Below are 26,493 nucleotides of genomic sequence, written 5' to 3'. Positions count from 1 at the left end.
ATACAACACCAAGATGTACTATCATACAATAAGCTCCTCCTCCATCTCATCAAGTATGGAATCAGAGACCGGCAATGTGCATTGTACCGCTTGCTCCTCACTCAAGTATCTTATCTTGGTCTGATGGATCTTAAGACCTCTTGGGATTTCACTGAAGGATTCCATGTACCATAGTTGAAGGTGCCCCCTCTTGAGAGCTGTAAGTTGAGGTGCTAACCCTTCCTCTCCCAGTTGCCATCTCTCACAACTGTAACTCCGACTACATGAAGCTTAACAAGGCTTTCTCGGATAAGGGTTTCTCTCTCTGCTCAGCACAAACTGGCATTCATCAAAGTTTCGGTTCTACACATGCTTCACCTCTTTGCACATTTCTCAATTAGCCAGAGTCTAGGATCTTACCTGAGGACCACATGACTGATCTGTCTGTGAACTGCAACTAGTCCTGTGAATACTATGGATGTTCCAGACCCTGGTTTCAACAATATGGACTATATACTATATTGTAACCTTGATGCTCCCCATGTGCCCTTAAGCAAGGCGAACAGTAGTGGGAGAAGAAGAAAACAACACACAGCTCTCACCTTTACTCGTCTTTATTGAGTCACATTTGCATGCAAAACATATATATTTCCAATACACTGTCTCAGCAACAGTTACCGTTTCTGATGTATCTTTTATCTTATCTTTTTAGCTTATTGTAATGTTTTTAACTTAACCATTTTAAGTAGACTATGGCATGACGTGAAATATTATATGCAGAACACTTTTAACTTACTTTTGCTGTCACTTGAACTTAGCTCTTACAGCAGTAGAATTATCACATGAATGCTACAGCACATAAGAAAATAATAATAATAATAATAATAAATAAATATAACAATGACTGATAATCTTAAACAATGACTGCATACACAACTGGATTCTGCAGTGAAGCAACCAGGTCTCAGGTTTCTAGCAGTTAGCTATAAGCTAACCTCCTTTATTCCCTTTTTGCATTAAAACTGCATCACATTGAACTCAGAAGCAGAAGACGGCTTGTGTACAAATTGTGTGGTGGAGGATCTGAACTCATCTAGCCCAAGTGAAGATTTCTCCCTCAAAGTCATCCAGAATACTATCACTTGATTTCTGGGATCTGACCAGTTTTGTCCAAAGCACAAGGTATGACACTAAGCTTATGCATGTGGATCCATATAATTAAAAATATATATATATATTTATACAGTACAATTAACACAACCCTATTTCGTAAAACAGAAATGATTCAATTATTCAGCTGAGTCAGCTTTGTTTACTTGGACTTCTGACCTGTCAGGTTCTGTGGTGTAACTAGTCAGTGTTTCATAGTATTCATGTCTCTGAAGGAAGAAATTATGTTTTTGTTTGTTGCCATTTTTGTCAGTTTGTTGTTTATGTCGGCTGTTGGTTGAACAGAACCTGTTGCCGGTTCTTTTTATGTTGCCGCCTTGTACAAGCACCACCTAATCCTGAAGCCAAAGCCTTGTGTCCCCCTGCCCCATCCTGCTGCCCTACAACATCCGCAGAAAAAGCTGGATATACATGCGAAACAGGCTGCCCAAGCAGCCCAACAGGTCTTAGCAAAGGACAAAGTTATAAACTGTGTCATTTTTCTAGTCAAAGTTATGCTTATTGTTGCAAAAAAAAAAAAACTTTCAACTATCAACATTCTTGAATATTATATATTTAAAAATAATGAATCCCATTCTGTCAGGTGTGATAAAAGGTAATGAACTAAACTGGCATCAAAGGCACTGAGAAAGACCGTTCAAAATCAAATACACTATTAGAGATTTTGTACTTCATGTTTTTCAGTTTTTTTCTGGCCATATTTTCTTGCTTAAAGCAGTCAAAAAGTATTCTGTTTTGAGTGGTGGGAAGTAAAAAATTTTGCCATTGCCACGTGCTATTGACTTGAAATTGGATAATAACCCCACAGTTGCATTTTGGTTTATAGTGGATGAGACCAAAATCATCGGCCCAGGCCTTCCTGAATGCTCAAGGCCAGAGCTATTTCATAGGATTTATCTTTTTCTGTCCAGGGATGGAAGTTAGCACATCAGTCAGTCAGACAGACACAAGTCACAGAGCATACAGCAAAGTGATAGGATAATCTGCAATTGACTTCACATGACAATAGTCACAATTTGTAATTTGTTTTGATTCTTTTGATCGGTGGACCCTTATGGACTAAAGAAATATATGTAATAGAAGAATAGACAGACAGTTGGACTTCACAACCACCTTAAAGGTACAGAATCACTACTGTCTCGCTATCATTCTGGTTTTTGATGCTGGTAAATTGGAATGAATCTTTTTTGGTAAAATGAACTGAACAGTTGAATTATGTAAAATCTATCTGAACTAATGATGTGTGACACTTCAATACTGACAAAAATTTAAGCATTTATATCTCAATGCATGTTGCTATGCTGTTTTGCAGGAGCTTTAAACTGGTCATCGGTGATCAGGATGATAAGAGCAAGCTGTTAGCTCCCGTTTTGACAAGAAATCCCCAGGGGACCCCCATCCCTAGGTTGGTCCTCCTGTAAAGTGTCGTAGGCTCCATACAAGGCTTAATGAAAATTTAATGAGCACAGGCTTGAGCACAGTTCACTCTCAGTGGAAAGTGTAGCTGCAGTGTTTCTGGTTTAACAGCACTGTGCTGGCTGGTAACAGTCTGTTTACACTATGTGCTCTGAAAAACACCACAGCATGGAAAAGGGGTGAAAATCAACGTGTTAGCCTGGGTGTCATGTTTACATCACATCGCATGTTGGGGAGGGAGTTGGGGCCGATAAATCTGTCACTACTGCATAGTCATTTGACCTGGGAGTGAATGTTGATTTTACACCTTGACATTGCTGACCAGAGCTAGATGTATCCCGGTGTTAGCAGGTCTAGCTCAAAAGTACAGTAGGGAAAAAACGTTATCACTCCACTAGTCCAATGAGATTATCCTTCTGTTTTCCTCTTAAGGCAACAAAAAGCTGTCCTTTTTCCTGTCCTGTCCTTTTCTTTAGTAGATGCTCTTCCAGTAATAGTGAGAAAAGACTTTAAGGAAACAAACATGGTTTAGAGCAATTTTTATAATTTCATTCGAAGAAGTTACCTGAAAATGATCTGGCTCTATTTTCTCCCTTTCTCCTCTCTTTTTGACCCCGGTCAATTAACTATTAAGGCTCCTGGCTGGCTGACTGAATGTGGAGAATTATGAGACTCTGTCCAATAGTTCTTAGTATGTCTCTGAATCTGAGTTATTCAATTCATTGTCTGCAGAGACAAAGGACAGTGGGCACTCTGGCCTGCAATAGGAGTCACAGTCAGACCACGAAGGGGGTGGGCAAGAAAAGACCACACCTTTGGAGATGTGGTTAGAGGTTAGGTGGTAGTTGATGACTGTTTGAGTGAGAGAACGTGCCAAGCTGCTATGTTGACCATGGAGGGAGGAAGGGAGGGCCAGGCAGTCGGCCAAATCACAGCTGGGAGTGCAGTCCGAAGCTGGAGTGCAACCTAGAAATGAGATGAGCGAGAGGAAGAAAAAAAAGGTTAGAATTTCACTCTAGAATTACATATGTGAATAGTAAGAGTGAGTGTTAAACCAGTGACATAAAAGCTGACCATCTTGCTAGCATACTGGCTCCTTTCCCCAGCAGCTCCTGGACCACCACCATCCAACACTTCTGGCTGCTACATGCAGGGGTCTGCAGAAGGGTAGAGAGAGGGGAGATACACTGTTAAACAGATCCAGTGTGAACGTAGTGTGTTATCATGCAGGCAGAGCAGAGTATACCTGTATCTCATGACCCTAAGAGGAACAGACAGTGATGGACAGTGGAAAATTAAGTATAATCATAGATGTCTTACAAAATTTTAAAGCAATTCCAGTTGTAACTACTCTCAGACTAAACTATGTACATCGTTAAGGCAGAGAAAAATCCACGTTGAGATGTTTATATTAGGCCATAAATCCATAATCTATTACTTTGGTTATACATTTCTTACATGTATAGCTCTAAAGAAATGTACATAATATTCCTGCAATGTCCAAAAACTCTGAGTTTCTGCTGATGGATCCTTGCACAGAAACTTGCAACATGAGTCTGTCAGCTTCTTAGATCTTTGTAAGAAGTGACCTGTCTGATGGCATAACAATATATGAAGTATGATCTTTGATTTGGGGCCTAGCACCATTTCTTCAAATCATAATAATCTAAGAATCTGTCCACCTCAGTTTTATAGCTGTTAATATTGGTGATGCTTGTATCTGTTCCTGTCCTTTTCCAGGGAGTATTTGCATTGGAATTTTGATGGATCTAGGCTTACCATGTGGCCCAACCCTTCATTTCCTCTTAAGGAGCTTTTAATCAGCCCATCAATCTTTGTACACCTTCGCCAAATTCTGTAGGGCCACGTGGCCACCCCTCAAACCGTGGCAACAGCTGTCTTGTCTGCTCCTTTGGTCTGCAACTGTTGCACATTAAGTGTAGATTCCTTGTGGCCTTGAATGTATGGGTCATCCCAATATCAGATACCATGTCTGTCAGAAGAACGCAGTAGAACCAGTGTAGAACTTTCCAGCAGTCATCACTGTTGCTTTATTATTATGAGTGATGCATGTACGGTTTTTCCATTATCTCCTGTGAGGAGCATGTGCAGTTCGCCGCAGGGCACACGTGCCTAGTCTCTTTTTTCTTTCTCATTTGAGTTATTGTCAGGACCAGTACGCCTTGTCGGTGAGTAATAACTGATAAAACTGTGAACGGGAAATAATGTTATATGAGTATCTGTATAATATTAATAGTTAATTCTGTTCTTTGTGCTTGTGTTTACATTACAGGTTTACAACCCAGTCCAACCTGGTTTAATTTAAGACCACGAGTAGTGTAGCTGTAGTAGGCAGGCTAACACGTAGCGAGTGAATACTATTGTGTGTATGTGTGCACACAATAAAAATAAAAAGAGAGACTCGAGTTGTTTCCGCCGTACTTTCCTGACAACCCTGACAGAGGGGAGTTTACTAGAGCAGGCGAGATAGCTTAGTAAAAATCTGGACAACCAGAGTGCCAAATGTATCTAATATTCTATGAACTCTGAGTACATTGCTACTCTTAATCTTGAGGAGAGGATTCTGGAAAGGACAACTGATTGGTGATGGGCTCCTTGTGTCACATAGGTCACACGTGTAACTTTGTCAGCAAAAGGTGCAGGTGCGCAATGCATATGCAGGTATTGCATGTTGTTTTTGACAGTCATCCAGTATGGTAACCCTTGATTTGTGTGATCTGGCCAATGTAGTCCATGTAGATCTGTATTATTGCCATATAAACACAACAGTATTTCGTAAAAAGGGAATTTCTTATCTCTTATCAATTATGGTCAGCTAAGTTTAATTCAGTTGAGTGATTTTCCCCCTTGTTTTAAACAAAGGATTGGGGCTTTCACCTGATTTTAGATCTCAGGTGTTTGAAATCCTCATTTTTCTTTTGTTTTCACATGCTTAGCTCAAGGGATGTTCTCCAGGCTGTGTCAGGCAGAACACTTATTTCCATGTGCTGGTGGCCCCAAACCACAGACAGTTTCTTCATTTTGCCTTCAACAGACAAGGAACCCGTTGACATGTACTCAGCCATTACCAGAATCTATAAACTCACTATTTCGTAAAAAGGGAGTTTCTTATCTCTTGCAAACAGAAAATTATTCAGCTGAATCAGCTCTATTTACCTGGACTTCTGACCTGTCCAGGGCCCTACAGGCCCTTATAAATGGTCAGTCTGTTTTATTGCATTCACGTCTCTCAAAGAAGAAACAATGTATTTCTTTGCTGTTGTTTTTGTCACTTTATCTTTCACATCGGCCATTGGTCGAACAGAACACGTTGCCGGTTCTACTTATGTTGCTGCTGTGTATGAACACCGCATAATTCTGGAGCCGGAGTCTCATGTCCCCCTGTCCCGCCCTGCTGCACTGAAACATATGCAGAAAAACCTGGATATCTACGAGGAGCAGGCTGCCCTTGCTGCCCAACAGGTATACACAGGACAGGAGAGTTATAAAATTGTTTAATTTTAGTCAAAGAAACAATGTTGTTGACTGTGTCATTCAAAAATAGCTGTTCTTTTTATCTAGTATCCATATCGTTCAAAATGATATACTTGAACATAAGGTAGCTCATTCTGTTAGGTGCAACAAAAGATTTCAGAATGAACTAAACTGGCTTCAGAGGTACTGACAAAGATAATTGAAAGTCAAATTCAATACACAATTATAGATTTCTTTTCTTCTGACTATATTTTTTTCCTGAAGACGTCATATGGAACTGACATACGTTAAAAGCTCAGACAATATGATACAATAAAAGGGTTATTCCTTAAAATAGTGACCGTATATTTATGAAGTTGTCCCACTGAAAACTTAGTATTGAGTGTTTTATCATTATGGTCTTGTAAAGAAGGAGATTGAATGTCTTGGCGGTCACAACTACATTAATGAATCTTGTCACACTCTCTCCATCAGGGTGCCCAGATCCTGGTATTTCCCGAGGATGGTCTTCATGGTTTCACCTTCAACCGAACAACCATCTCTGGCTACCTACAAACTATTCCAGACCCCCAGCAGGAGAGCTGGAATCCCTGCACCGAGCCAGGAAAATATGCCAACACTGAGGTGTACAATCATATAATTAGATTTGATGCATGTAGTTGTTCAGGTCTTGCTCAGTGGTATTCACAAACTTCTGTGATGAGGATTGCTTTGACATGAAGACACTTGGCTGCTTGGTGCCTTCCATCGAACAAGGTCACATTCACAATATGAATTACAGTCAAACGTGGTTGATTCATAGGTTATCCAGAAGTTGAGTTGTATGGCACGTCGTCACAACCTCTACCTAGTGGCCAACTTGCCTGACCTGCAGCCTTGCCCCATGAAGTCCAGCCCTTCCTCCACCTGTCCCCCTGATGGACACTGGCAGTTCAACACCAATGTGGTTTTCAGGTGCAGTGTAACTTTAAAATAGAAATAGTTAAGCTGAAGTCCAGCAAGCGATTAAATTCACAGTTTCCTAGTCTATGTAACGTATTGACGGTATCTTCTGTCATACAGGTCTGATGGCCAGCTGGTGGCACGCTACCATAAACAAAACCTGTACTTTGAAGAAGCTTTTGACACACCACCACAGCCTGAGATCATAACATTTGATACACCTTTTGCTGGGAGGTTCGGCCTCCACATCTGCTTTGACATTCTGTTCCATGTGCCCACAATTACCCTGGTGGAGAAGGTACAAAAATATATACACATATAGCAACAACAATCTGTATTCAGCTATACTTTGCTGTGTTTAATCTTTATCTCCTCTTATCCTCAGCCTCTTTCTTTGCACCTCTTTTAGGGCGTGCGTCAGCTGATCTTCCCAACAGCCTGGATGAACGCACTCCCCCTGCTGGACTCAGTCCAATTCCATCGAGCTTTAAGCCTGGGTGCTAATGTCACCCTACTCGCAGCCAACATTCGGTACGACCACAAGAGGATGACAGGAAGTGGTATCTACACCCCTTTTTCTGCCACCTACCACCATGCCCACAAAGGAGATCCAGAGGAGGGCAAGCTGCTGGTGGCCAGAGTGCCAGTCTTAGACCCACTGTGGGGTGGACAGAGTGTGGCCACTGAGGAGGGGGTAGTTACGGCTGAGTCCATGACATCCACGTCATCTCAAGGCAACTGTTGTGATTCTTCTCATCCTGAACTGCTGTCTTCCTCCTCTCCCACCTTTGTCTCACCCATGATGTTTGACCCATTCACATTTGTATTACTAAATGAGACAGAGGGCAACCTAAATGTGTGTAATGGCACGTTCTGCTGTCACCTGCAGTACCGACAATTACCACAGGGAAGCAGTAAAGAGCTCTATGCATTGGGAGCATTTGCTGGAACTCACACTGTGAATGGACGTTATGCCCTGCAGGTATATAAATATGAAGAACTGTGAAACTTTAAAACTGGTAAATGAGACACTTGTTACATTTATCCCATCTCTGTCTACAGGTGTGTGCAGTAGTCCGCTGTGCAGGGTTGGAGGCCAGTTCCTGTGGACAGATAGTAAAAGAGGCTGAGACTAAAATGGACTTCCTGTTGGAGGGGAAGTTTGGGACCAAATATGTGTACCCATCAGTTTTAGCTAGCCATCAGGTCGTGGAGGAGCCAGAGCATCTGGAGAAGACTGCAGGTGGCAGAGTGACCATGAAACATTCAAATATGACTGGTGGCTTGGTCACTGCCTGCCTGTATGGACGAATGTACCACCTGGACAATGAATGAACTAAAGCTGAATTGATTAGTTGATTAATACATTAGTTGATCGACAGACAAACATCTTATTTACACACCATATCCACAGTTTTAGCTACTTTGTCCTGTCTCAGACATAACCATTTTTCGCGATTGTTAACACACTGAAAGTGAATGTTTAGACAAAAGCATCAAACCTTAACCTTAACCTTTGAAATTATGCCTTAAACAAAGGAACCAAAAGTTGAAACACATTTTGTTTTACTTTTTTTTTCAATTTTGTGTTGTGTGAAGCATGTATGACAAAATTAAAAAGATGTACAAAGTTCTACAGACAGCAGTGTTACATGTTAAGTTCATCAATGTCTTGTTGCTGCTTTATGAATAATTTAAGTTGTGTGTGTGTGTGTGTGTGTGTGTGTATCATTTGTTGTAAAATGCCCTATTGAAAAAGGATTGACAGGTTTTGATTGGAGATTTTAATTTTGACATACAAGTGAGGTGTTTAGCTCCAAGTGTTCTGTCTCATTTGGTTTGTGTGTGGAGTTTTCTGCAATTGCAAAAAACTTTCAATAGTTTACATCATTGCAAGTAAAAGTTCCTTAGGGTGCTCCTTTCCACCATCAATCAGCTGATCCCTGAACCAGCAATCCATCTGCAAAAGAGGGAGAGGTAGGGATGGAGCTGGAGGGGGAGGACAAGGACACAGATCACAGCTTTCTGATAAAATCTGGGCAATGTTTGTTGACTATGTTATCAACCATGGGTTGACATTGAGAGAGGCTGGACAGAGGGACCAGCCCAACATGAGCTGATTCACTGTTGCCTTTGTCATCCAGACATTTAGGCTTGAGCATAGCTATGTAACCAAAATTCCATTCACTCTGGATAATTCAAGATTACACCAATCATACTGAGTAGCCTACATCAGTTGTTGTGTGACACCAGTTTACTTCATTAATGACTGCCATGTCATGTATTCTTTAAAAACAAAAAAGGCCAACAAACAATTGTTAGTTGCAGCCCTAGAAGTAATTACTTTGGAAGAGATGTGTGCAAAGAGAGAGATATAAAACACATTTGAAAACTGATTTTAAAAAAAATGAACTGCTCTGACCAAGACCACTTCAGATGTTACACATTTGTGCACTGTCAAATACAAACTGCAATAAATCAAAGACAAATATCTTTATTCATTCGTTACTTTACCTTTACAAACATTGCACCAATTAGTGTTCATCCTCTGCCTGAAAGTTGCTTGCTCCTAAAAAGGCAATTTTATACACTTATGAGCTACCTTATGCTTGAACATGGTGCTTGTTATGGCCAAACTATGGCTAACACAGAAGTCCAATAACAAAGCACCCCTCAAGGTTTCTCCATTGTTGCCCACATAAACGTTAAAGTCCCCCAGCAGAGTTATTGAGTCCCCAGGCCAGACACCAACCAGGACACCGCACAGACACTCCAAGAAGGCCTGATACTCTGAACTGTTATTCGGTGCATAAGCGAACACAACAGTCAGAGCCTTCCTCTTGCAACCCACAGTCGCATAAAGGCAACCCTCTCCTTCCCCAGGCGAGAACTCCAACACAGCAGTGCTAAACCAGGTGCTTGTGAGTATTCCCACACCTGCTCGGTGCCTTTCACCCTGAACAACTCTGGAAAAAGAGAGAGTCCAGCCCCTTTCCAGCAGTTTGGCTCCAGAGCCCATGCGTAGAGGTGAGCCCAACTACATCTAGTTTGTACTGCTCCACCTCCCGTACCAGCTCAAGCTCCTTTCCCACTGGAGAGGTGATGTTCTATGTCCCTAGGACCAGTGTGTGACACCGGGGATCCACACACCCAGGTCACCACCCTTGCCTATCGCCCGGTCTGCAATGCACCCTACCCCAGTGTCCATCCCCATGGGTTGTGGGTTGATGTGGTGGTGCCTGAAAGCTGCCTTGAAGGGTGATGCACTGAGTGACATCTGTACCTCAGCTACTTGGGCTTCTTTGTACACCTTTGACCACTTCTATAGGATAATGTGGCCACCCCTCAAACTGTGGCAACAGCCGTCTTGTCTGCTCCTTTGGTCTGCAACCACTGCACATTAAGTGCAGATTCCTTGTGGCTTTTAAGTTATGGGTCATCCAGGTATCAGATACTTTATCTGTCAGAAGAACACAATAGGACCAGAGTCCCAAATGTATCTAATATTCTATGAATTCTGAGTACATTGCCACTCTGAATCTTGAGGAGAAGATTCTGTAGAGGATGACTGATTTGGTGACGGGCTCCTTGTGTCACATAGGTCACACGTGTGACATTGTCGACATAAGGTCTTGACCTCATGTTCAGGCCCAGGACACATATCCAGGAACTACATACTGTCTCTGACAGTCATCCAGTATAGTAACACATGATTTGTGTGATCTGACCAGTGTAGTCCATATTGATCCATATTATTTCCTTTCCCAGAATTTAACTGCCGTCTTAAAGTCCAGCAAGTGCACAAATACATAGTTTCCTAGTCTATGTGAAGTGTTCACAGTTTCCTCTTTCATGTAGGTCTGGTGGCACGCTACCATACCTTTTAGGGTGTGTCAGCTGATTTTCCCAACAGCCTGGAAGAACCACCTCCCCCTGCTGGACTCACTCCAGTTCCAGAGGGCTTTAAGCCTGGGTGCTCCATCTAGACACTAACAGTCACCCTCGTAGCAGCCAATGTTTGGAACGACCAGCTGATCATGACAGGAAGAGGTATCTATACCCCTTTTTCTGCCACCAACCACCAAATCCAGAGAAGATATCCAGAGAAGAGCAGGCTGCTGGTGGCCAGGGTGCCAGTCTTAGACTGTGGGTGGGATAGAGTGTGGCCACTGAGGAGGAAGTAATTAGTGCTGAGTCCACATCATCTATGGCCTCTGGATACTGAGACTAAGAGAGCTGTTCTGATTCTTCTCATCCCAAAACTGCTTCTGCAGTCTCTTCCTCCTCTGTCACCTTTGTCTCAACCATGATGTATGACCCATTCACCGTTGTGTTCCTCAATGAGACAGAGGGCAAACTAAATGTGTGTGATGGACTAAAACTTCCTGTTGGAGGGGAAGTTTGGGACCAAATATGTGTACCCATCAGTTTTGGCCAGCCATTTGGTCCTGGAGCATCTGCAGAAGACTGTAGATCGCAGAGTGACCATGAAATATTCAAATAGGACTGGTGGCCTGGTTACTGCCTGCCTGTATGGATGAATATACCACCTGGACAATGAATGAACTGCTTTAAAATAGATGTGTGTGTCAGGAGAGACATAATGAAATACATTAAAAAAAAACTGATTTAAAAAATGTCTTGACCAAAACTAGTAATGACAGTTCAGCTGTTATGAATTTGTACTTTGTCATATAAAACAGCAATAAATTTAAAAAATATGTTCATTCCTCTTTCATCATTAGTCCAGTCACCACCCGTTTCTCCCCACAACATCTCCACATCCCCACAAAAAGGGTACCAAATTATGGTCGGCTAAGTTTAATTCAGTTGAGAGCATTCAACTGATTTTTCTCCTTGTTTCAAACAAAGGATTGGGGCTTTCACCTGATTTTAGATCTCAGGTGTTTGAAATCCTCATTTTTCTATTGTTTTCACATGCTTAGCTCAAGGGATGTTCTCCAGGCTGTGTCAGGAAGAACACTTATTTCCATGTGCTGGTGGCCCCAAACCACAGACAGTTTCTTCATTTTGCCTTCAACGGACAAGGAACCCGTTGACATGTACTCAGCCATTACCAGAATCTATAAACTCACTATTTCGTAAAAAGGGAGTTTCTTATCTCTTGCAAACAGAAAATTATTCAGCTGAATCAGCTCTATTTACCTGGACTTCTGACCTGTCCAGGGCCCTACAGGCCCTTATAAATGGTCAGTCTGTTTTATTGCATTCACGTCTCTCAAAGAAGAAACAATGTATTTCTTTGCTGTTGTTTTTGTCACTTTATCTTTCACATCGGCCATTGGTCGAACAGAACACGTTGCCGGTTCTACTTATGTTGCTGCTGTGTACGAGCACCACTTTATTCTAGACCCAGAGCCTCATGTCACCCTGTCCCGCCCTGCTGCACTGCAACATATGCAGAAAAACCTGGATATCTATGAGGAGCAGGCTGCCCTTGCTGCCCAACAGGTATACACAGGACAGGAGAGAGTTATAAAATTGTTTAATTTTAGTCAAAGAAACAATGTTGTTGATTCTGTAATTCAAAAATAACTTCTCTTTTTATCCAGTACCCATATCCTTCAAAATGATATACTTGAACATAAGGTAGCTCATTCTGTCAGGTGCAAGAAAAGACTTCAGAATGAACTAAACTGACTTCAAAGAAATTGACAAAGATAATTCAAAGTCAAATTCAATACACAGTTACAGTTTTTGTTTGTCCGTGTTAAATATTTTTTTCTGACAGTATTCTTTTCTCAAGAAGTAAAACAGAACTGGCATACCTTAAAAGTACTGAAAATAAAATTCAATAAAATGGTTATTCCTTAAAATGATAGTGACGTATATTTATGAAGGAAAGTAATTCTGCAAATTCGTTTCATGTCTCACGTTTCAAACTTAGTCATGAGTGTTTTATTATTATGGTCTTGTAAAGAAGAATATTTAATGTCTTGGCAGTCACAGCTACATTAATGAATCTTGTCACACTCTCTCCATCAGGGTGTCCAGATCCTGGTGTTTCCCGAGTATGGTCTTCAAGGTTTCAACTTCAGCCGATCATCTATCTCTGGCTACCTAGAAACTATTCCAGACCCCCAGCAGGAGAGCTGGAATCCCTGCACCGAGCCAGAAAGATACAACAACACTGAGGTGAACAATCATATAATTAGATTTGATGCATGTGAGCATGTAGTTCCTCAGGTCTTGCTCTATGGTATTCTGACATAACAAACTTCTGTGATGGAGACTGCTTGGACATGGAGACCACACTTGGCTGCCTAGCACCTTCCATCAAGCAATACAACTCTCTCACATTCACAATATTAATTACAGTCAAATGTGACTGTTTCATAGGTTCTCCAGAGGTTGAGTTGCATGGCACGTCGCTACAAGCTCTACGTGGTGGCCAACATGGCTGACCTGCAGCCTTGCCCCCTGAATTCCTCCAACTGTCCCTCTGATGGACACTGGCAGTTCAACACCAATGTGGTTTTCAGGTGCAGTGTAACCTTAAAATAGAAATAGTTAAGCTGAAATCCAGCAAGTGTTCAAATACACAGTTTCCTAGTCTACGTGAAGTGTTCACAGTATCTCCTTTCATATAGCTCCAATGGGCAGCTGGTGGCACGCTACCATAAGCAGAACTTGTATGCTGAGCGGGCTTTTGACACACCACCACAACCTGAGATCATAACATTTGATACACCTTTTGCTGGGAGGTTTGGCCTCATCATCTGCTATGACATCTTGTTTCACGAGCCCACAATTACCCTGGTGGAGATGGTAAAAAGTATACACACATAGCAACAAAAATGTGTGTTCAACTCTAACTTTGCTGTGTTTGGTCTTTATCTCCTCTTTATCTCGTTCAGCCTCTTTCTTTGCACCTCTTTCAGGGTGTGCGTCAGCTGATCTTCCCAACAGCCTGGATGAACAAGCTCCCCCTGCTGGACTCAATCCTCTTCCAGCGAGCTTTAAGCCTGGGTGCTAATGTCACCCTACTAGCAGCCAACATTCGCTATGACAGAATGAGAATGAAAGGAAGTGGTATCTACACCCCTTTTTCTGCCACCTACCACCATGCCCAGAAAGGAGATCCAGAGGAGGGTAGGCTGCTAGTGGCCAGGGTGCCAGTCTTAGACCCACTGTGTGGGTTACAGAGTGTGGCCCTGGGAGAGGGGGTAATTAGGGCCACACCATCTACAGCTACAGACTCTGTTCACTGTCACCAGGGCAACTGTTTTGATTCTTCTCATACTGACAATGACTTTGCTGTCTCTCCCTCTTTCATCTCATCCATGATGAATGACCCATATAAGTTTGCCATCTTAAATGAGACAGAGGGCAAACTAAATGTGTGTGATGGCACATTCTGCTGTCACCTGCAATACCGACAATTACCACAGGGGAGCAGTAAAGAGCTCTATGCATTGGGAGCATTTGCAGGAAGTCATCTTGGTTACAGACGCTATGCCCTGCAGGTATGACTGAGAAAAACTTTAAATATTTAAAACTGGTAAATGAGTCACATTCATCATATTTCTGTCAACAGGTGTGTGCATTAGTCCGCTGTGCAGGTTTGGAGGCCGGTTCCTGTGGACAGGAAGTAGAAGAGGCTGAGACTAAAATGGACTTCCTGTTGGAGGGGAAGTTTGGGACCAGATATGTGTACCCATCAGTTCTGGCCAGCCATTTGGTCCTGGAGCAGCCAGAGCATCTGGAGAAGACTGTAGATGGCACAATGACCATGAAACATTCAAATATGACTGGTGGCCTGGTTGCTGCCTCTCTGTTTGGGCGAATGTACCACCTGGACAATGAATGAACAAGAGCTGCAATGATTAGTTGATTAATAGATCAAGTGATCAACTGTCAGTTTTAAGCAAAAATGACAAAATGTAGTCCTTGCTTTTTCAGTGTGAAGATTTGATGCTTTTCTTTGTCAAGCATGATTGTAAACTTAATATCTTTTAGTTAAACATTGTTGGTAAAATTAAAGACGTGAGGATGTCACCTTTGGCTGTGGGAAATGATGGAGAGTATTTTTCACAATTTTCTGCATTTTATAGAGAAAACAATAAATTTATTAATCTAAAAAAACTAAACAAAAAGAACAATTTATTGATTATGAAAACCATTCTAGTTGCAGCCCTAGAATTACTCACTTTGAAATAGATGTGTGTCAGCAGAGAGATATGGAATTCAATTTACCCAGTCATAACTACTGAGCTGTTACACATTTCTAATCTGTCATATACAAACAATAAATCAAAAACAAATATCTTGGCTGGCTTGACTGGCTGGACAGCCTAGAATTGCGGGGCTTGGTGTGTGCAGGTGAAGAGAAAGTACAGGTAAAGGACCAGGCAGTTGGCTGCATCAAGGTTGGAAGTGCAGACCAATGCTGGAGTGTAACCTAGGAATGAGAGGACCAAGGAAAAAAAAAAGTTTTAATTTTGTGAAGACATTTTTCTCCCTCTGGTCTTCTATCTTTATTTTCTAGGCCTTACTCACACTCCAAGAGATCAGGTCATAACAACCTTGCTTTGTTAGACAATGGTTGAAGCTTCTCTTACGACTGTTAGTGTCTAGTTGGAGCCATCTTTCTCATCCTTATCTAGGGTACCCAAGGTTGTGTTATCCACAAGACTTTGGGTAAATGTAAGATGCAAGGAAAAGCATAACACGTAGAGAGTACAGTCCAAACACAGTTTTAGTCAACAATGAGTGATGTAGGCAAAGGACAAGACACATACAGTGGATATAAAAAATGTGCACACCCCTGTTAAAATGATGGTTTTTCTGATGTAAAAACATTAGACCATGATAAATAATTTCAAAACTTTTCCCACAATAACCTGTACGATTCAATGGAAAAACAAACAAATCTGTCAGGGGGAAAACATAAAAAATTAAAAAAGTATACAATGAGCTGGTTGCATAAGTATGCACACCTTAAACTAATACTTTGATGAAGCACCTTTTGATTTAATTATAGCATTCAGTCTTTTTGGGTACAGACCTGCCATCAATTAAAATGACTCTGATTAACCCCAAATAAAGTTCAGCTGTCCTAATAGGATTTTTCTGACATTTACTCAGTTGCATCCTCCAGCAAAAGCCATGGTTTGCAGAGAGCTTACAAAGCATCAAAGGGATCTCATTGTTGAAAGTTATCAGTCAGGAGAAGGGTACAAAAACATTTCCAAGGCATTAGATATACCATGGAGTACAGTGAAGACAGTCATCAAGAAGTAGAGGAAAATATGGGACAACAGTGACATTACCGAGAACTCAACATCCCTCCACAATTAATGAAAAAACAAGATGTAAACTGGTCAGGGAGGCTGCCTAGAGGCCTACAGGAACACTGAAGGAGCTGCAGGAATTTCTGGCAAGTACTGGTTGTGTACTACATGTGACAACAATCTCCATTATTCTCCATATGTCTGGACTATGGGGTAGGGCCGCAGAAGAAAAACATCCATACCTGGCTAAATTTTGCACAAAAAAAAACATCAACTCCCAAAAGCATGTGGGAAAACATGTTATGGTCTGATGAAACAAAGGTTGAGCTTTTTGTCCACAATTCCAAAGGCAAGGCAAGGCAAGGCAAGGCATCTTTATTTATATAGCACATTTCATACCAAGGCAACTCAATGTGCTTTACATAAAGACAAAAGAGAACAGCATAAAACAGCATAAAAACAAAAGAAAACACAGAGTTAAAAGCAGGGGCAAAAAATTAAAGTAAAAGAAAATAGATAGAGTTTTAAGTTCTTAAAAAGAGCTCAGCTATAAGCACATGAAAAGAGAAATGTTTTTAACCTGGATTTAAAAGTGCTTACAGTTGGGGCTGATCTCAGTTCTGCTGGTAGTTTGTTCCAGTTCTGTGCAGCATAACAACTAAATGCTGCTTCACCATGTCTGGTCTGAACTCTGTGCTCCACTGTCTGACCTGAGTCTGTAGATCTCAGAGCTCTACTGGGTTTATACTCTACTAACATGTCATTCATGTATTCTGGACCTAAACCATTCAGTGATTTGTAGACCAGTAGCAGAACTTTAAAATCTATTATGTAGCTGACTGGGAGCCAATGTAAGGTCTTAAGAACTGGGGTGATGTGATCTGATCTCTTTGTTCTGGTTAAAACTCAAGCTGCAGCGTTCTGAATGAGCTGCAGCTGTTTGATACTTTTTTGGGGGAGTCCAGTCAGAAGACCGTTACAGTAATCAAGTCTACTGGAGATGAAAGCATGAATCAGCTTCTCCTGATCAGTTTGGGACATGAAACCCTTAATTCTGGATATGTTCTTAAGTTGATAAAAGGCTGATTTGGTGACTGATTTGATATGGCTGTTGAAGGTCAGATCTGAGTCTATCAGCACGCCGAGGTTTCGGACTTGGTCTTGGTTTCTATAGACAGTGACTCAAGGTGTTTACTGACAGCAACCCTCTTCTCTTTATTGCCAAAAACAATGACCTCAGTTTTTTCTTTATTTAACTGAAGGAAATTTTGGTTCATCCAATTTTTGACTTGCTCTAAACAGTGACACAATGACTCTATTGGACTGCAGTCATCTGGAGACAGTGCGAGATATATTTGTGTGTCATCTGCATAACTATGATAGTTGACATTAGAATTCTGCAGAATTTGACCCAAAGGCAGCATATACAGGTTGAACAGAAGGAGTCCAAGGACTGACCCCTGAGGAACTCCACATGTCATAGCCACTCGATCAGATTGATAACTACCGACGGTCACAAAATAACTCTGCTCCTCCAAGTAGGACCTGAACCACTTTAGGACTGTCCCGCTGAGTCCTGCCCAGGTTTCCAACCTGTCCAACAGTATACTGTGATCCACAGTGTGAAACGCAGCACTGAGATCCAACAGAACCAGAATTGACACCTTGCCTGAGTCAGTGTTCCACCTTATGTCATTTAACACTCTAATAAGAGCTGTTTCTGTACTGTGGTGAGTTTGGAAGCCTGATTGAAATTTGTCAGAGTCCACTGGAGTTCAAGAAGTTGCTGAGTTGATTAAAAACCACTTTCTCAACAATCTTGGCTATAAAGGGAAGATTTGAGATGGGTCTGTATTTGGTTAAAATGGTAGCATCAAATGTTCTCTTTTTTAAGAGTGGCTTGATGGCAGCTACTTTTAGGGGTTTAGGAAATGTGCCTGATTGAAGTGAGCAATTTATTATTTGCTGCAGATCTGTTTGGACAGAGCTTACAATAGTTTTTAAAAAGTCAGAAGGCATTGTGTCCAGACAACATGTCGATGTTTTAAGATGCTGAACTGTTTCTTCTACGGTTTTTTGGTCAATTGTATTAAACTCTGACATTACAGTTGATTTATTCCTAGGTGATTTTGGGGATTGCATGATTGCATTATTTTGCTGATTTGTGTTGATATTTAGCCTTATAGATTTAATTTTTTCATTGAAAAAGCAAGCAAATTGCTTTTTTCTGTGGAAAAGTGTTCTGAAACTATCTCTTTTGGGGGGGTTGTAAGCTTATCAACCACAGCAAACAGGGCACGAGTGTTGTTGATGTTCTTATTAATCATTTCAGTAAAGTGTTGCTGTCTAGCCTTGAATAACCCATGGTTAAAATTACAAAGACTTTGTTTGTAGAGGTCATGGTGAATTTGAAGTTTAGTTTTTCTCCATTTACGCTCTGATTTCCTGCATTCTGTTTTCAGAGCCTTTACCATCAAAGTGTTCCTCCATGGTGTTTTTTGCCTGGTCAAGGTCATCTTAGATTTAATAGGTGCAATGGTATCAATGACATTTGAGATTTTGCAGTTTAAATTATCCAGGAGTTCATCAACTGTCTTTGCGCTCACAGTTGGCAACATGGCTGCAGCCTCCATAAACTTAACACTGGTATTCTCATTTATGTACCTTTTCCTAACAGACACAGAGAGTAACTGAATGTTCTGAGTTATCTGTAAGTGAAAGAACACACAGAAATGATCAGAAAGAGCCAAGTCCTTGATATCAACAGAAGTAATGTCAACACCTCTAGAGATAACCAAATCCAGAGTGTGGCCTTGGGTGTGTGTGGGCCCTTTCACATGTTGGAAGAGGCCAAAAGTGTCAAGAAGAGAACAAAGTTCTTTGGCATTGGTGTCCATATTATTGGCTATGTGAATGTTAAAATCCCCTGTTATGATAAAAAAAGTTATAGTCAGCGCAGATAACTGACAGCAGTTCAGCAAACTCATCAAAGAATTTTCCTGGGTATCTTGGTGGCCTATAAATAATTAGGAAGAGAACTTTTGGGTCCCCCTTTACTAAAAAACAGATATTCAAAAGAGCTAAAATCACCAAATATAGTTTCCTTGCACTGAAATACAGATTTAAAAATGGCAGCAACTCCCCCGCCTTTCTTACCACTTCAACACTTATTCATAAAACAGAAATTTATTGGTGCTGCCTCATTGAGAATGGTAGCACAGCTACTTTCAGTCAGCCATGTTTCACTAAGAAGTAAGAAATCTAGATTATAGGTCATAATGATGTCATTTACGAATGTGGGGTGGCGAGAGAGGTCGGGTTCTTTTTTTTTTCTTTATTCGGTTGCGACAAATTTCACCCCCAGGAAATTCTAATGTAAGTGTTTTTCTTTTATTAAAGGAGTAAGGCCACACAGGTTCTCAATATACCACGGGGCAAGAGACAGTTTTCAATTAAGGAAAAAGAATTTTATTTTACAAAAGAAACCTATCAAAAACATATAGAAACAAAACTAAAGAGTTGCACACCAGCCCAACACAATAATACGATAAAATTAGCACATAGGCAGGGAATGAGGATGAGGACAGGGCTGGGGTTTACCATGCGGCAAGGGGAAACCAAAAAGGGGGACGGGATCCTAAAACAAATCACCCGTGACACTGCACACTCACACACAGCAAAAGGAAATCGTGAAGAAGACACCGCCACCAGGGATTGGACTGCCGCCTTCAGCCCACAGCACCTGACCAATGACAAAAAGGAGCATTAATAAAAACATGCCATATGGGCCACACAGACTGGTGTGGACAAACAAATATTGAAGTAAAGTAACAAAACAAAACAAAAGAAACCAAATCCAAAGAAATACAAATAACTACATTAATTCCTAACAAACAAAATATAACCTAAATAAATGTTGCCCTTGGCACACATTACGGCAACCAATGAAGACAAATGTACACAAAATTGTTTAAAACAGGTGTCGCCACAGTTGTCCACAAGACGGGAGCCAAAACAGCAGCGAAGATCCAGGGAGTGGTGGCCGATAGCGGGCCAAACAAATTGCCTCCACCTCACCCTGCAATGTAGCGATGAGGCCCCAGGGGAGAGTGAGAGCCCAACAGGCCGCGGCCCAATTACATGGCAGCCTACAAATACACATTACAATAATCAGCTGGGAACTGAGTGACAGACTCGATGGACAGGCAGACAACATCGACCTACCAAACGGACGAGTTAGCGGACCTGGAGGGCTTCCAGCGGAGCAATCCGTCTCCCACGGCCCCAGCAGTCGGCCATGCTACACGCTACAAAGAGCGGAGATTGCATCACCAATATGCCCGTTACGCACCCATGTAAAAAGGAGAAATGGCAGAACGCATTACCTGTATAGAGGATATCGTGCGCCTCGATGGCGGCCACGCCAAACAAACGGGCTCTGCCACGCCAGACCACAGCCACCACAGGAGATTGGAGGAGAAAAGAGAGTCAGGTATACCCACACACCTGTATATAACAGTGTGCACGGCGCCGCCCAGTAATCAGGGTGCCCGGCGAGTTGGCCTAGTGCCATGTAGTGGCCAGGAGGGAAACAACCTCCGGCTACAAAAACAAAGATTTGTTGGCTAGTGATCTGATATTGAGTAGAGCTAACCTTGTGGAGATAACAGGAGACACTGGTGAGTTTTGAGGTTGACAAGCTATACTCACTAGATTGGTAGATTTAATTGAACCCTTTTTATTTCTCACCAGTTTGGTCACTTTTCTGTTACCCGTCACCACAGGGATTGAAAAGGCTGCCTGAAATCCATAGGGCCCTGACTTTTCCTGGGGAAGAACATTGTTGATATCAGTATTGTAGCCTGGACCTGGCACATATCAGTCAGACTCAATGATATGATGATTCAGAGGGGGTGGGGGGGCTTGGTGACTTTTGGTCGAAGGTGGCTTCCGGCGTGGTGGAATGGGAGGGGGTGGGGTGGACGGAAGGGGTGGATGATGTGGGAGATTAATGGGGGAAAATATGGGATCGTGGCGTGGTATTAGTTGGATTCCAACTCCGAAGCTCTTCATCCTGTCAGGGAAATCCAGGAATGGGGAGTCAAGACTAGGTGGAGAGAGTTGGGGGCTGGGTGGGGGCTGGGGGGGGTGAAGGTTGGGAGTCTCCTGTTTGGGCTGGGGGAGACTCCCCTTTTTGGGCTGTTGGGGCTAGGGGAGACTCCTGGTGTTGTGTTGTTGTGGCTGAATCCACTTGTTGGGGAGATGATGGTGACTCTGCAGGTTCTTTCTGAGTCCGCTGTCCTCCGTTGTCAGTCCTTATCTCAGCACCTTCACCAGAGCACTGTCTTATCCGTTGTTTTGGATTGTCTTGTCCCTTGTCCTTGACAAAGACTGCTGGTGCCTGACGCAGATGATAAAAAATGTTGGAGCTTAGCAGTTGTACTCCTGACTTGTTAAGGGAAAATCCATCAGCCTTAAAGAGGTGCCTGCGTTCCCAAAAGATGTTGAAGTTGTCAATAAAGTTCAGTGATTGAGCAGTGCATGTATCTTTCAGCCATCTGTTTAGCATCAGCCTGCTGAATCTCTCATCTCCTCGCCAAACTGTTGGCAGAGGTCCACTGAAAAACACCTCAGTATTTAAACACTGAACTTTGTTTATCAGTTCCATGAAGTCTCGTTTTAATACCTCCGATTGTTGTTTCACAACATCAAGGGCTCCTGTGTGTATGATGAGAGATTTCAGTGTCGGATGCTCAGCAGCAATCTTCAGGATATTTTTCGAGACATCAGACACCATGTCATTAGGAAAGCAAAGTACTTCGGTGTTTTTCTAACTGCAAAAGCATTTTATGTTATTCACAGCTCCATCACCCACTATCAGAGTTTGAGGCCCAGTGGTTAGCTTTCTCTGTAGCCCTTTAGCATTCGATTTAGCCTCATACCTTTCTCTGGTCCTGGGAGATGAGCTTTCTTTGGGGGAGTCTGGGTCCTGTGAAAGTGGAGCAAATCTGTTCTCTAGTAGAATCCCTGCATCTTGGGGCAGTTTGCTCTTAGTTTTTGTTGTCACCTTGGTCCATGGTTGCTTTCTCCGTGGCAGTGGGGTTGAAGAGACATTCCTGTATGATGGCAGTGCAGGCCATTCGGTGTCATACTGAATCTCCGGGTGCTGGGTTCTGCCTGATAGCGATCTTCCCATATTTGAGGGAGGCAATTTGTTGTGCTTTGGCTTTGCACCAAGAGAGCTCCAGGGAGGACTGTTGGATTTACTCTCTGGGCATCTCCTGCAAAGGTGAAGAATGGGCAGCGGACACTGAAGCTCAAGAACATTCAACAGGTCAGTCGGCTACAAAGAAGGGCGATATGAAGTCAAGTTGCCATGGCATCAAGATAAAACAGAGCTTCCAGACAACCTGAGAATTGCCAAGAAAAGATTTGAAAGTCTAAAAAGAAAACTGAAAGCTGATGTAACACTGTTTAAGAGATACAATGATGTAATAGATGACTACCTTCAACAAGGAATATGTGAAGACGTCCCAGAGACCAAAGACAAAGTTTGAGCAGAAAATGACTACATCCAATACTACTTGCCTCACCATGCTGCTATAAAAGAGGACAGAGCAACCACCAAGCTGAGGGTCGTTTTTGATGCTTCTGCACATGAGGATGGCTGCCCATCTCTTAATGACTGTCTGCTCACTGGACCGAACCTGAACCCAGACCTCCTCAACGTCCTTGTGAGGTTCAGGTTGCACCCAGTTGCATTCATGGCAGACATCACAAAGGCTTTCCTACAGATATCCATCGCAGAAGAGGACAAACACGTGTTGAGGTTCCTGTGGCTCACTGGTTGCCCTGATGCTGAGAGCACAAGCCTGCGTGTGCTGAGAATGACTCGTGTGGTGTTTGGTGTGTCATCAAGTCCGTTTTTGCTGGCAGCAACAATCAGAAATCACCTAGAGAAATACCAAACAAGTCACACACAGTTCATTAACACTCTGAAAGACTCTCTGTATGTTGATGACTTTATTGCTAGCTCATGCAGTGTTGAAGAGGCTTACACACTGACAGCAAGTGCAAAGGAAATAATGTCTGACGCCAGCATGAACCTCTGTAAGTGGACTACAAATTCCCCTGAACTGAAGAACATGTGGCAGCAAGGTGACTTTGACTTCGCCATGGATCCCGAGACAAGCGGCTGTGTGTTAAAGGTGCTCGGCCTTGTGTGGAGGCCAGAGACTGATGACTTTGTTTTTAACCTGAAGCACCTTATGGACATTTTCAAAGACAAATAGAACACAAAGACGAGTGTCCTGCGCTCTTCAGCCAGATTGTTCGACCCCATGGGCTTTCTGACACCTATTCTATGATTGTGCTTCAGTGGATTTCCAGCTCACCACACAGATGGAAACAGTTTGTTGCCAACAGAGTTATGGAGATTCAGTTCCTGACCACACCAGAAACCAGGTCCCATTGTAGCGGGAAACTCAACCCAGCAGATCTCACTACAAGGGGCCAGACAGTCACAAGGCTGAGAGAAGAGGAGCTTTGGTGGTCAGGTCCACAGTTCCTGAGTTCAGCAGTGCAACAAGAGTTTCCTGATGAAAGGCTCTGTGAAGAAGAGGTAAAGAATGAGCTTAGGTCAAGTCATGTCACAGTCCAGCTCAACAACATGGAACCAACATCAACAGATCCACTGTTAAAGCTGGAAAACTACAGTAAGTTGACAACAGTTCTCAGAGTCACAGCATGGATTAAAAGATTCACACACAACTTACGCTCAAGTGAAAAGAAGCAAGGAGAGCTGACGGCCGAGGAGTTGGCTGAAGCTGAAAGATACTGGATTCTGGAGGCACAAAGTCAAGGTTTCCAGAGGGAGAAAAGTGAATTAAGAGCAGGAAAAGACATTCACAGAGACTCGAGAATTAGAGACCTGAAGCCGTTTCTTGACAAGCACGGATTGATCTGTCTGGGAGGAAGACTGCAACACTCAGACATGAGTTTCAGTGAGCGGCATCCATACATCCTGCCTTCATACCACAGACTCTCAGAAATGTTGATCCAGCGCTGTCATGACCAAGTGATGCATTCAGGTATGAGAGACACTTTAATGCAACTAAGAGACACATATTGGATTCCACGAGCCCAAGAAATGACAAAGACAATCATCACAGCCTGCACCACTTGTAAAAGATTCAGAGTAAAGGCAATGCAGCAGTCAACAGCACCTCTGCTGAGAGATCGGATCACAGAATCACCTCCATTTGAGACTGTTGGAGTGGACTTTGCAGGCCCTCTGTATGTCAAGGCTAAGAAAGACAAAGTGGAAAAGGCATATATAGCACTTTTCACCTGTGCTGTGACACGTGCGGTCCACCTGGAGCTTGTGTCCAACATGTCGACAGAGACATTCCTCCTGGCATTTAAGAGATTCATATCCAGACGAGGCCTCTGCAGGACTGTGTACTCAGATAATGCCCGAACCTTCAAACGAGCTGATCAAGACCTCAGAGAACTCTGGAAGGCCATCAAGGAGCCTGAGCTCCTAAGGTATTTCACTGAAAAGGGCATCACATGGAAGTACATCGCAGAACGAGCCGCCTGGTGGGGGGGGTTTTGGGAGAGACTGGTTCGATCAGTTAAAACATGTTTAAGGAAAGTGATGGGAAGAGCTTCACTGAGCTTTGAGGAGATTACATCTCTATTGGCAGAGGCAGAAGCAACAATAAACTCACAACCTCTGACCTTTGTCTACAACGAACCTGAAGAGCCTCAGCCCCTCACCCCGGCTCACTTTCTGATTGGAAGGCGAATCTGCTCCTTGCCACCGAAGCCCTTTCATGTTGCCAGTCACACCCCCAGCTCCAGCAGAGAAGAGCTAACACGGAGATGGAAATATCACCAGCGTCTTCTCAATTACTTCTGGACCCGATGGAAAACGGAGTACTTACTGGAGCTGAGATCTGCACACGCCAGTAAGAACTCACACTCTACCCCTCTCAAGGAGGGAGATCTGGTGCTCATTGGAGAGGAGAGGACACCACGCCAGATTTGGAAAGCTGGGATCATCAAGCAGCTTTTCCCAGGAAGAGATGGACTTGTGAAAGCATGTGCTGTACGCACATCAGATGGGACAATATTAAGAAGACCAGTTCAACTGCTGTACCCCCTAGAGCTTTAATGCTGTGAACTGTCTTCATGGGGGGGAGGATGTTGTATCCTTTGTTCATTATTATTTATTTAGAAAACATGATTATTATTTTATGTTTATATTTCATGATTTGCTTTCAGATCCAGTTAAATATTAAATAGACAGTATTAGAATACAGATTAAAAGTAAGGTTAATTTCATACATGATTTCATATAAGGCAACTGATATGTAGCCTAATATTACTCATTTAGTCCACCAGAGGGCGTTTCTATGTTTACACGTCAGTTGAGAAAGGTCAAGGTTCAAACCGTTGAAAAAAAAAAAGCGTCAGTTGGAAAACGGAAGAAGAGCGATTGTTTATGATCTGTTAGTCATCGTCATTTTTTTGTATTGTGACAGTTTTTTCCATCAGTAAAAAACATGAAAAGACAACCAGAAGTCCCGCTTCGTTTTTCATAGAAGCTGCAGCTAAGTTCCCACAGGCAAACTAAATGTGTATGATGGACTAAAACTTCCTGTTGGAGGGGAAGTTTGGGACCAAATATGTGTACCCATCAGTTTTGGCCAGCCATTTGGTTCTGGAGCATCTGCAGAAGACTGTAGATCGCAGAGTGACCATGAAATATTCAAATAGGACTGGTGGCCTGGTTACTGCCTGCCTGTATGGACGAATATACCACCTGGACAATGAATGAACCACTTTAAAATAGATGTGTGTGTCAGGAGAGACATAATGAAATACATTAAAAAAACTGATTTATAAAATGTCTTGACCAAAACTAGTAATGACAGTTCAGCTGTTATGAATTTGTACTTTGTCATATAAAACAGCAATAAATTTAAAAAATATGTTCATTCCTCTTTCATCATTAGTCCAGTCACCACCCGTTTCTCCCCTCAACATCTCCACATCCCCACAAAAAGGGTACCAAATTATGGTCAGCTCAGTTTAATTCAGTTGAGAGCATTCAACTGATTTTAGATCTCAGGTGTTTGAAATCCTCTTTTTTCTTTTGTTTTCACATGCTTAGCTCAAGGGATGTTCTCCAGGCTGTGTCAGGAAGAACACTTATTTCCATGTGCTGGTG

The 26,493-nt window shown here is 42.4% G+C and overlaps 2 protein-coding genes, 1 long non-coding RNA gene and 1 pseudogene across 5 annotated transcripts; 3 read left to right on the top strand and 1 right to left on the bottom strand.

The window, feature by feature from the left end:
- Positions 1-182: 182 nt before the first annotated feature.
- LOC139634605 (biotinidase-like) lies at positions 183-8,642 on the top strand. Of its 3 annotated transcripts, none has more exons than XM_071501174.1 (7): positions 183-199; positions 5,891-6,048; positions 6,535-6,684; positions 6,863-7,014; positions 7,123-7,300; positions 7,412-7,984; positions 8,065-8,642. In XM_071501174.1, the coding sequence occupies exons 2-7, from the start codon at positions 5,995-5,997 to the stop codon at positions 8,335-8,337; spliced, it is 1,380 nt and encodes a 459-aa protein (XP_071357275.1). In that variant the 5' UTR covers positions 183-199; positions 5,891-5,994; the 3' UTR covers positions 8,338-8,642. The 3 variants fall into 3 exon arrangements, with proteins under 3 accessions (XP_071357275.1, XP_071357274.1, XP_071357273.1); XM_071501173.1 differs by lacking the exon at positions 183-199 and adding an exon at positions 2,728-3,566; XM_071501172.1 differs by lacking the exon at positions 183-199 and having other exon boundaries at positions 4,846-6,048.
- A 1,377-nt stretch (positions 8,643-10,019) lies between these two features.
- LOC139634247 (biotinidase-like) lies at positions 10,020-11,637 on the top strand (annotated as a pseudogene).
- A 393-nt stretch (positions 11,638-12,030) lies between these two features.
- On the top strand, positions 12,031-15,021 carry LOC139634604 (biotinidase-like). Its single transcript, XM_071501171.1, has 6 exons — positions 12,031-12,474; positions 13,009-13,158; positions 13,363-13,505; positions 13,614-13,791; positions 13,905-14,489; positions 14,561-15,021. Exons 1-6 carry the CDS (start codon positions 12,256-12,258, stop codon positions 14,831-14,833), a joined length of 1,548 nt encoding a protein of 515 aa, XP_071357272.1. The 5' UTR covers positions 12,031-12,255; the 3' UTR covers positions 14,834-15,021.
- Positions 15,022-19,716: 4,695 nt separating this feature from the next.
- On the bottom strand, positions 19,717-20,853 carry LOC139634609 (uncharacterized). Its single transcript, XR_011693996.1, has 3 exons — positions 20,642-20,853; positions 20,481-20,563; positions 19,717-20,404 (listed from the first exon to the last, which is right to left on the bottom strand). It is a non-coding gene; the product is annotated as an uncharacterized lncRNA (long non-coding RNA).
- Positions 20,854-26,493: the final 5,640 nt, after the last annotated feature.

Source organism: Trachinotus anak, unplaced genomic scaffold (genome assembly GCF_046630095.1).
Source record: "Trachinotus anak isolate AG129_WGS33_773 ecotype Australia unplaced genomic scaffold, CSIRO_AGI_Tana_v1 ptg000016l, whole genome shotgun sequence".
NCBI lineage: Eukaryota > Metazoa > Chordata > Actinopteri > Carangiformes > Carangidae > Trachinotus > Trachinotus anak.
This window is presented reverse-complemented; position numbering and strand designations above follow the sequence as displayed.